At 43.0% G+C, this 12,077-nt stretch overlaps 1 protein-coding gene across 2 annotated transcripts in view; it reads right to left on the reverse strand.

The window, feature by feature from the left end:
* Window positions 1-11,293, reverse strand: part of notch1b (notch receptor 1b) — a 42,884-nt gene extending 31,591 nt beyond the window's left edge. For both annotated transcript variants that reach the window (XM_032515450.1, XM_032515449.1), the window contains exons 1-2: window positions 11,030-11,293; window positions 10,188-10,269 (exon numbers count right to left, since the gene is read on the reverse strand). In XM_032515450.1, coding sequence (XP_032371341.1) covers window positions 10,188-10,269; window positions 11,030-11,087 — 140 coding nt within the window. In that variant the 5' untranslated portion in view covers window positions 11,088-11,293. The remainder of the gene's footprint in view (window positions 1-10,187; window positions 10,270-11,029) is intronic.
* Between the last annotated feature and the right edge of the window lie 784 nt (window positions 11,294-12,077).

Consider the following 12,077-nt stretch of genomic DNA (forward strand, 5'->3'; position numbering starts at 1 on the left):
TGTGTGTGTGTGTGTGTGTGTGTGTGTGTGTGTGTGTGTGTGTGTGTGAGGCTGAGCTGTGGGTTTAGGGACATGGTTGTGGGTACAGGCGTGTGTTTAGACAGGGTCTCCCTCTCAGGGGATTAGGCAGCCTTAGGACCGTGGTAAGGAAAAGAAAACATCACATGCTAGGCTGCCCGCTGCACAAACAGTAGTATTGAGTGGTGGCATGTCATTGCGTTGAGAGTAAAGAGTGGTTCCTTAGCTGAGTGTCATTTAGCCTGGGATCATTGTAGCATTTGGTCAACCCAGCAGGTAGGCCAGAAGTAGGAAGTCACATTTTTTTACATGCAAATAAAAAAATCCCAGATGTGTTTTCTTACAATATCACACAGTCAAGTGAATGGTCAAATTACATCAAAGGTCTTTACAATCTGAAACGTATAACCCCCTCTATCAATAGACCCTTTATTCAGACAAGGAGAAAGTCTGACTAAAAACACTTTACTGCTTTTTGTACTTATAATGAGATGCTAACTGTCTTTCATTGTCTCAGCATTTGTATTGTCAATAATCTACTGACAATAAAATTCAATCTAATCTAACAAGATTTAATTATTGAGCTGAAAGGCAATTTAAAACATCCCACCAAAAGTACCAGAAATGTTGCCTTTGTACACAATCCTCATTTAATGAAATGCCTGTCTACTTTGTAATCCAGTACTGCTTGTCTTATTATTGTAGTTGATATGATGAAGCTGTACTTTTGGCAAATTTGCAGGCTGTTGTTTTTCCAAATTTGTTTATCTAGATACCCTGTTGCAGTTCCACTTTCTGCACGCAGCAGATCAGGCTGCTAGAAGGGCAGTCCAGTTAAGCCCCAGCAGTGGCGGGTGCTGAGGTTGCGAGGTGCCACTAGAGCTCGCTGGAAAAAGGCCGCAGGGAGCAGGTGCGCATATTAATGAGGAGACGGCAGCTGCTGCCACGGCCATTCACACCCTCCTCCTCCTCCTCCTCCTCCTCCTCCTCCCACACCTCCCATATCCCAGAACTCTGCCTCCTTCCTCTGCATGGCACCCCATCCTACTACTGTCCTCAAGCCTAGACGAAGACAAGGGCCATGCACTGCAAAAAAAAACGTACTACTTATGAATTAGTCCAAATAGGTAATTTTGAGGGTTATTCTATTTATATACTATTGAATTAATCTGTGGCGGAGAAAAGAAAACAGGGAAGGATATTTAATAAAAATACAAAATCAATTTAGAAACTAATAAAAATGATTACAGTGAATACATTTCAAGAATCAAGCTGACTGGTGTTAAAAACACATGTAATATAGTTCAGGCTACTTTATTCATTACCTAGATTTGTTGTCGTTAGATTTGCAGCAGTGACTTTTTTTTTTGTAGTTATGGTAAAAAAATGTCCAAATGGATGTTACACACACACACACACACACACACACACACACACACACACACACCCAACACACACACACACACACACACACACACACACACACACACACACACACATTACAGAAAAGTGAAGAGCGAGTGAAAAAGAGAAGAGAGAGGGAGAGAGAGAGTGGGGGATGAGTGGGTCCATTGTTTTTCCTCCTCATTCAGTTGACCACAGGCCAGGCATATTCAGCTGTTACACTCTTTCCTTTCCTTTCCTTCCCCTCCTTTCTGTCTCCAAAAAAATCTCTCTTAATCGTTTCATTATTTATGGCACATCAGTGAATTTTCCCCTTTTTTTCTTACGTTATCGGTATCGCTTCCTCTGTTCAAAGTCGAATGGTCGCTAGCATCTGCTTGATCCCCTCTGAGCATCTTCTTTCCCTCCAAACCCTCTCACCCCACTCTTCTCCTTCACTGCCCCCCCAACCCACTCCCCCAATCATTTGTAAGACATTACATTAGGATTTACAAGTTGCAACTGACTACTGCTAACTTTCACTTTAGTGATCTGCAATATTGAAGGCCAAGCGTAAGGCAAAAGAAAAGCTTAAAATCCAGAACACACACAAGCAGTGGGACAAACAATGGAGTCTGAAAGAAAGGAAACTGGAACGAGTTTGGTTGGGTTTTTACGGGGAGAAAGACAGAAAGGGGTTGCCAGTTCAGAAGGAATGCTGGTGTTTACTCTAAAGAGTCTCCTGTCCTGATTCTTAACCCGAGGATGGCTGGCAGCCTTAGTTTATGGTTCCTTGAAAAAACTCGCACCAGCTTTGAAACCTGGCATCTGCCCTCGCAAAACAGCCCAGCGTCTCACACCAAGGCCTAAAAGACAAACAGATTGAGCCTCTGCACCCGTACCTCGGTGCACGTGGACACACTATGCAAACACACTCTGGCTGAGGTGCAAGCAGTAAGTCAACTGTAGCACACGCTAGGCAAAGAATGCTAACAGTGTGCTCTTTAACTTGGCGAGAGCCCGTCAAATACGCGCTCAGCACAAAACAGCTTTTACAGGCAGCAAGCTCAACTGCCTCAATGAGAGCACAAACATAAACGGGGGGGATACAAAATATATTAACGACTCTTTTATGGAGTCTTGGCTGTAATCAAAACAAACAGAGAAAAGCAGCTGCTTCAACAAGAGAAATCTGCTGGCCTGGTGGGAGGGATAATCTCAACAGCAGCAGGTAAACTGGGCTGCTGGCAAAGTAAATAAAGAAGACATGAAAAGAGGGGCAAAAATCAGAAGCTGAGCAAATATCAGGTGTTTGGGGGGGTATCATATAACTACAGGACAGCAGTGGAATTATCTCTGCGGTAAGGCTGATACTATTATTATCTTTTCTGTCATCCCTGCCCAGTAGCCCTCATTGTTCTCCTCTGCACTCCCTTCTGGGCCATCTCTTCTTCTATTGCTGCCGCAGTAACCCGTGGCAACAAGTTGGCGACACTGATGGGATGCATAACAGGGCCGGGCGGCGGCTCGAGCCTACAGCAGATGTTGTGGTGACATCTGACCCTTGGCCAGGCGTCACTCTGGAGGGGCTTTCCTCAGTGTCGGGCCAATCTGCCATCTGCCATCTTTCTGAGGTCCCACACAGATGGGGACAGAGGCTTTGAACGTAATATGTAGGCTACAGATGTGCACTGTATACAAACAAAAAGCTAGAGTGAGTACGCAGATTTTGACAGCTGTACGGACCCCAATCTGTATCCATTTTAAGAAGCTTATTGAATTAGGTTGTGCATTTTTTCAATTATTGTGCCACGTAAAGCTCTGTGGGAGACACAATCAGTGTCTGGTTCCATTTCTGTAAATGACATTATTAAGAGTATTCTTTGTTTATTCATATTATCCTTATATTTGAGCAAAAGATAACAGAAGATAACTAAATCTAGTTTATTACAACTTGAATCATATTTTCAGGGTTTAAGAAATCATTTATATTGTTTCAGATAACACTGTACTCGCCAAAGTAACTGCTAAGGTCTAGGTACACGGTGACATACAACAAAGTCTGATATGGCAACAAACGAGCAGACCAAGAGATTACCCAGATTATCTAATCTCCTACTATGTCTTTGAAAGCACAGGAAAACTGTCTGCATCCACAGCTACGCTAAGTGATGCAGGTCAAAGATGAAATAGGAACTAACTAATTAGTTGATCTAAAAATAATGAATTGGAAACAATTTAAGTTAAGGTTGAGTCATATTTTTCTATTACAAATTGTCAAACATTCACTGGTTCCAGATTCCTTCTCTGCTACCTGTGTGAGGATATGTTGATTTGTTGTGTTAATATCACTGTGAATTGAATATCTTTAAACGTTTTTAGTTGTTCTGGTAAAAAGAAAAGTATCTCAAGACATTATCTTATTCTTTAGGAAACTGCAGGGAAATATTTCTCTATTTAATTGACCAACCAATAATCGATTAATGGAGTCAGTCAGTAACGTATAGTGGGTTTTGGTAATACTTTTATTTTGCTTTTGCTTTCTCTTCTCAGACTTTGTTCATTGCACAGAGGATGGCCTGAAAGATGTACTGTATCTCCTGAAAGACAAGTTGTAACACATGTAAACCACAGTTATGCTCTTTTTCTCAGGTTCAGTGACACAGAGCTCCCAGCCTGGAGTCAAACTGTGTTAGTGGAGCATGTTTGTACCGTTGGCCCCCTTCCCCTCATCCCTCCCGCCTCCACAACACCCATTCTCATTTCCTGGCTGTTTGGTTCTGTGCCTGGTTCTAAGTCCCCTTTAGTCTTGTCTGATCTGTTTTTAAAGCATTACCCAAGGGGGGCCTCTCTCATTTCCACCAAGACTTCCCTCTCCTTTCTGCCCTCTCTTGTGTTTTCCCAGCAGCATATAGTGGCTAACCACTGTGACAACTCTGCCACCGCTGGTTGAAAAGAAATCAACACTGAAATGCACAGTTAAATTCTGCTTTAATCACAGAAATCAAGTCTAGTGAAATATAAATAGCTCTTCCACTAAAACCAAAGCTGGCACAAAAAACAAGGTTGTTTGTTGTGGAACTGAAACCAAAGTTACCATCAAATCCCCACTGGCTACAGAAATTACAGGGGAAACACTGCCCCTCTTTCCCTCTCCTTATATCCATCCTTCTTTTCCTTCCTCTCTAATCGCACAGGAGAGCTGACCTGGCCAGCCCACATCTGGCAGCCTTCATTAGAGACCCTGTTTATTTGGGAGAGTTATGGACACAGCCCATGGGAAAGAGCCCGCCCCTCAGGGACCAACCACTTACTGTGTGTGTGTGTGTGTGTGTGTGTGTGTGTGTGTGTGTGTCGGTGTCCTTGTAGAATCTAGCAGCTCTAATACTTCTGCCACATGTCTACTTTACGAGGCTGGGAACCACTTAAAGGCTTTACGGATGTCTGAAGGTGTAGCTGACAGTGAAACCAGACACTCAGGTTGTTACTGTACACGGCGACTTCAAGGCCTGAGCCAGAGCATGCCAAAATATCCCATCACTTCATCCTCCCTGCGTGCAATTGTCCTACATTATTCAAGTCTAGACGAGGTTGTTGGCAGGCTTTATGATTTTACAGACAGTGTCCGGTCACTCGGCCAAAGATGTTTTAAGGAGTCGGTGAAATGCCAATTTGTATCATTTTGATACCTAAACACGTTAGTAGGATTGTGTTTTAGCTGGTCAAAATCACCAGAAGAATTGGAAAGTCTTTTACATAATAAGCCATCTAGTGTTAGCTACCCGCGCATATTGTAGCTAGATACTGTAGCGGATCCACATGCTGATTCTCAAACAAGTTCTGGAGTTGTAAAGCGTCTTTTTTTTTTTTTTTATTATGTGTAAGCATATTTAAGGATGTTTGTTCATCAGGGTCTTCAGAGATAATGATCCTTGGGAAGTGTAAGTCACTAATCTAAAAAAAACATGTCTTTGTGTTAGGTTTCAGAACAAAGGCATTATACTCCATTCTCCTAAATATTCTTTGAGTGAGTGAGTATCAGAAGTGACTGAAAGCTAAAAGCACACCTGGCAGACAAAGTCAATCTGTCCCTGTGTGGAGCTCAATGGGCAAAACCACAAGTAATCATGGGTATTATGAAGCATGCTGCAGTGAGGGTGAGTGCGCGTTCCTCCTAGCTGTTATACTATAACCCAGACAGGTGGTCTGGCTAAAAGGAAAAAAAAAAGAAATGAGGAAGTGTGGTTAGAAGTATGCCCAGTGACATGCTGTCAGTCCTCCCAGCCTGCGATCAAAGTTTATATGATTTGTCTTGGCATATGCCAACCAGGGAGGCTCAAATATCGCTAATCCTCTGAGCTGAGGTTCCCCACCACCAAGTCACTTCATTCAGCCAGAACACTCTGACAACCAGCCCTTTCACCAGCCAAACTGCTGCCAAAGGGAATCCAACACCGGCGGCAGCGGCCATATTAAAGCATCGCGCTGTGTGTTTCTCGTTGTGTGATGATAAGATCAGATACGGCACCTTTTCTTCCCTCAGGCCACTCCGAGGCTGTTTCCTGACTCTGAATGGCTGCATGGAAGGGTGTGGTGTGGTGTGTGGGTGTTGTGTGGGAAGGGAGGGGGGGGGGGGTGGCAGGGTGCTGAGATAGACTCATCTGACCGAAGTGAACAGAGGTGCCATTAAGGAATCCCCAGAACCGGAGAGACAAGGGCTTACTTTCATTGAAGTGGGTGTATGCTGTAGCAGTCGCTGCACATACCAGCAGGGAATTAAAGACTCTGTTATCTAATGCAAACCGGGAAACATCTGAAAATCATGATTACAGGATTAAAGTTTGCACATTTTAGATCTTAAAGGTTTGCCCTCCACACTGCAATCCCCCCAGATTTTACATTTTAACCCATCCGTCAATGTAAACTACAAAATGAGCACTCACAGGAAGAGTCAAAGGTGATGGAAAGCTGGTTAGCACAGGCTATTTTAGCCATGTTTGTCAGAACAATAATGACTGTGGTGATGAGTATCAAACTTCAATTCATTTTTTAATATTCGGCCAGTATATATTTCTAGCATAAAGCATCCGAAGCTTCGTCAAGCATTCGCGGCTGATGTCTTGTTTATTTATCTACTGATTGGGAATTTCCAGATCCAAAGAAAAAACATCAGGAAACGTTACAAATTTAAAAGTGTATTTTGCTCACGTAGGAACTGTAAAACTGTAATAGAGCTCAGGGGTCCTACTGACACTAATATAAAAAGAAAAAGAAAAAAAACTACTACCCAGTCGTAACAATAATTCAACATGAATATAAGTGACAATATGTTTCCCTTTGAGACAAGAACCAAACATTTGGCCAATTGTTTTCGAGCCTGGCCTAATCCAAACAGATCCTTCATCTCCTACGAGAACCTAAATCCTAAATCACGTGACTCCCTGCAATCAACAGGCTGTCTGAAATCAGTTGTATTTTTTCATCACGCTCACTAACTGATGATGAAGGTTTGTGATCTCTCAGCAGCATCCTTCCTCGCCCCACATCTCCCATCTCTCCGGGCAGAGAGAAGCTCTGCTGCTTTGATTCTGGCCATTGTGCCATTGGAATTTGGTAGTTATTTTTCCTGGTCTGGATTGACTCGGCTCTGTCAGTGCTCTCTCCTGCTGCCAAGCCTCTGCCGTAAATGAGAGGCCTCCTCAAAGCTCTTTGGAGATAGACTTCAGTCAGAATCTCACAAGGCCAGGCAGGCCAGATATGAAGAGGAGATGGTATTTATGGTATGGCATGTCAAGTAGACTATATAAATCTCAGTCAGACTATATAAAACTGAAGCATCCAATCCCACTTGCTTGACCTCGACATAACACTCGAGTTCAAGAGCAACAGCTTCTTGATTGAGGAGAAACCCAATCGTGATTCTGTCAAGAATGAAGTGAGGCTCAGGAAGAAAAAAATAATACTCTCTGCATGCTTTCATTAGACAAAAATTTCAGGCTTTATCCTTCACTAGGCCAAGCATGATATTACAAACACTGAACTGATTAAAAAAAAAAAATCAATTAACACTTTAACCCAATTAACCCTGGTGGAGTGACGTTAGTAACCCTGGGTTACTGGTAGAGCCCTAGTAAAATTACCTTGTAATTCAGCCTGTGAAAACAGTGTTTATTTGTCGAGGGACAAATATGTAGCATAAACCAATGCCAGACACCACAGTGTTTATAGCCTAAGCTAATTTGCAATGCAAGTCCCTAGATGGACCCTTTTTTTAAATACAATAACTCAACACTTACATAAAAGACAGTAAAGAGCACAAACTCAACAATAGATACATAACTTAAAATGTAAAAACTCACAAGGAAAACACAGACAAAACACTAAACAACACTATATAAAATGAATGACCGTACAAGAGGAGCACCAGATTATGCCTGACTACATGACTGCTCCATCTTCAAAAACCGTTTCAGAAGAAGTTTAAACTGATCCCAGTCAGGTTCATTTTTAAGTTCAGTAGGTAACCCATTCCACACATTGAGCCCCCGAAAAGAGAAGACTGTTTGACCTAATGAAGATTTACGTAAGGGCATCTTACAGTTCCCGTTGGCTGCACCATGTGATACAGAACCCAAAGCTCTGAAAGGAACCACTCGTTCACTGAGCACCTGGAGAGCCTGGCTATGTAGGCACTTATACAAGTTTAAGATTTTCAAGTTTAATAAATTGTTCAAATTTAACATTTGATTTCTTGACAACATGGCAATGAGGAGATCTTATCGGCTTCGTGTTCAAAATTGTAATTGCTAGATTATATATCATTCCAAGAGGCGTTATTGTAGGGGCTGCTTGTGACCAAGAGGTTACACAATAACTTAGATGTAAAAAGATCATAGCGTGATATTTGTAGCATGAAACGGGAGGCAGTCTCTCATAAGTCTAAATGTGTGTAAGTTTGCTTTTGCAACCCTGCTCACCATTGTATAATGTCTTCTTTGGTTCTGACAAAACAGGGTTATTTTTATTTAAGATAAATTGGGGGCATGACGCTTGAGACACTTGGGCCTTTACCAGGGAGGGTCCAAATAAAGATGCTATTGTTTGTATCAAGCTGGATCTTAGCAGGATTTTTAGCTTGACTAATAGCATTAATTTGTGGAGGTGCAATACTCAACAGCTTGATTTACCCTTCAGTTATGTAACAGTTAAGCACATAGTTTTGTCTGATGAAGTACGAATCCCCATGCTGATCACACAGCAACAGAAGACACACATATTTATTTAAAGTGCTTTAGTTAACCAAAAATCACTTCCACACATAGTGAATCAAGCAGCAGCGGGCTGAATGCTCCCTGACAAACTATACATCAAAAACCTCATTCTCTGTAAATTTGGTTCAGTATCATTTTGACTAATTCTGACTTTTTGTTACCTTTAAGAAGAGACCAGGTTCATGGCTGTAATCAAAGGGGACCAAGCACAGTAACTGTTTCATTTGGGGTGTCAGTTTTGGGCTTGTGCACAAATTCAAAAGTATTGGAAAAAATAGCCAAAATAGCATTTTAGCAACTTTCTGCTATGAATATTCTGCAGCCCGAACTTGATGAACCAACAACTTTCACAGCCCTCTGGTGGCACAGTGACGACTAACACAGCAATATTGTACACAAACACACACACACACACACACACACACACACACACACACACACACACACACACACACATCATCGCAAACTAAGCCCTGTGTGCCCGCTCAAATCTTTTGAAAATTGCGAGGATGTCCATCTCCATGTTTAATTGGAGAAGTCTGAGGAGGAGAACAGTGCAGGAACACAATGATGGCTTTGTGGCCCAATGAGGAGCTGGGGGAGATGGGGGGAGTGTGTGACTGAGGGGTGAATAACACAACTAGACCAAATTAAGATGTGGCGGGGGGCCAAGATGGCTGCCTGGGTCTTGCAGTCTCGGAGCCGTGACCCGGCCAGCCCAATCATTTGCCCGGTCACCGAGCTCTGCCACGGCGAGATGACACCGGCTGGTGCTGCTCATGCCAGGATGGAAATAGAGCCAAGAGCAAAATGGGCTTTTGTTGTAAAACAGTTCTGGGCAAAGCTGGTGCTTATTGGTTTACATGTGGAGTGAAAACATCTCCAATTACAAAAAAAAAAAGACTAAATGTAGAACTTGTTTTTTATTTCTTAGCAGGTTAAAAAACATCTACCCGATGCCATCTGTCCAGGGGAATGAGAGAGGAAGAGAGGGAGAGAGAGAGAGAGAGCACTGAGGGCCATTGAGGAGGGGACACAATCCCAGGAGAGAGGAGGGGTTGTGGGGGGGTAGGAGGACACAGTCTGAGGGTCTCTCTGGGAAGCCTCACCCAGATTAGTCACACAGAATTAATCGCAGCGGAGAACAATGGTCACCGAGCTTCTGGCAACCCCAGCTGTCGATCCGTGAAAGAAAAGAAAAGCAAGATTGAGCGCTGCGAGAGTTTGGCTGCAGAGGGGAGAGTGTGGTGGCAGTAACACACACTCTCTCTCTCTCTCTCTCTCTCTCACACACACAGTGACCCCTGTCCTCATCAATGTCCACTCATTCCTGTCTCAGCTCTCTGACCATTTGGCTCCCAGAAATAGCAACACTGGTTTGACCACTTGCCCCCTTTACAGTCCTCAAATATCAACCAAAAATCGGAGCATTGTAAAATTCCACAATAATACAATTCTCTGCAGGTAATCCTCGCCATTTATCGCTTAAAGAGAATAAGAAATGGTATAACTTACCTGCACTCTCCATTGCCATCTGGAGTTGCCACACACCTCCCCTGGTTCAAACACGACTCCGTAGGCATGGAGCATCTTAGACCTGCAGACACAAAGTTTTAACACACCTGCTGAAACTTTTAAGCAAGTCCAGGAACCCGTAGTTCTTTCTGTCTATGTGATGCAGCAAATATTTGTTTTCCTCAGGGTTATTACACACATGTAATGCTCCATAAATGTAAAGTCTAGGTGTGACTCTTGCCACCTCAAAGAGCAGTTTTTTTGTGGTTGAAAAGGGGACTTGACACTGGTTTGGCAGTTGCATGCTCCTGTCGGCATCTGTCCCAAAAAGAATAGGCTATGCCATTTAGGGAGTAACACAGCCTTGCAACAATATATATTAAACACACACACACACACACACACACACACACACACACCACACAGCTCTGAATCCAAACTGCAAAGACATGCGTTTACATACCAGTGTGGAAAAAGTTAAGTGTTTGCTGGACAAGTGCTCAACAGCTGCCTTGGTTAAAGTAAAAATTGATCCAATTTGCATGACAGGAGAGCTGAAAGATGTGTTTAGGAGCATGCCAACAGGTGCATGAAATCATATAGGTAAGCTTGAATGGTGTAAATTAACAGTTAACTTCGCAAAGCTGCAGGATGAGTAAAAAAAAGTTGCGATAACGTTACTTTGGTTTCAGTCCAGCAGTTGACAAAGCAGTGAATGCAACAAGTTAAAAACAAACCTTAGGCCTACTCTACACGGTAAAATCCTTATCAAAGTACATGTTCTTATCTTACTAACGAAGAGAACCCCCCCCCCCCCCCCCCCCACCTTGCGCGCCACTCACCTCGTGTTAGTGCTATCAGCGACAACAAGAAAGTTAGTTTCACAAAGAAAATATGCATTCCTTCTGGTTTAAAATGGTTATACTAATCCACGTGGGTTTTTTCATAGATCCGATAGTGTGTCTTCCTCTCCGTCAGATAAAAAATATCACTTTCAGTTCATCCTTGAGTAGATCCACAGAGAAAGTAAAGCGGCGTCTGTGAGAACTCCGAGCATGAGATGTTGTCACTTCAGTTCCCGGGTTGGAAATGACTTCAGGGGACGCACTTCTCCATCCGCAGCATCGAGGGGCGTATTCTTCCTCACACACACTCACACAGACACGCACACACGCACACACACTCACAGTTTGTCCCTAGACAAACACAAGCTGTACAACTGATGGAGAGTTTTTTTGGAGGGGGGAGTTCGCGGGCGTTTTTTCACTTTAGTGATTAGTTAAGTTTGAATCATTAGTCCAGCAATTAGTCTGTGCCAGCGGTTTTCCTCGCACAAATATCATGCTGTTAAACCGTCTATGTGTTAAACATAGTTTCTAGTTCGCCTATTGGTTAAGTTATTAGGCTACGTAGTTTACACATAGACCGTTAAAATACAGTCTATGAGTTTACACAGTAAGTAGCATTTTGCTAAATGTAGCTATGCTACTTTGACATTAGGCTATGTTATGACTTAATGTTATACTTTTGAAATGCGCTATGAACATTTAAGACTTTAAAAGCCCGCATTAGTCAAACTCCGTCCTGCTCTCCTGCATCAGGGCGTCACAACCTGACACAGCCTGGGAACTAGAGTTAGGATCTCACTGATAAACGCTGACAGCGACTAACGTACGTTTTCACTCAGCCACACAGCAGAGTCAGCACAAACAGAAGTCTGAGCGGCTTCACAGTACAACTGTTGTCATGCACAGGTAAACAGACAGACTGATAACACGCTTGTTTGTAGTTTACAACATTTTCTAACTGCGGTCAGTAAATGAGCAGTCTGATCCACATTAGGGGCGTGCTCCTTTGTCTTCATGGTGTAGGTTTTGCTGACTAAAAGTT

The sequence above is a fragment of the Etheostoma spectabile genome, chromosome 5 (genome assembly GCF_008692095.1).
Source record: "Etheostoma spectabile isolate EspeVRDwgs_2016 chromosome 5, UIUC_Espe_1.0, whole genome shotgun sequence".
NCBI classification, from domain to species: domain Eukaryota; kingdom Metazoa; phylum Chordata; class Actinopteri; order Perciformes; family Percidae; genus Etheostoma; species Etheostoma spectabile.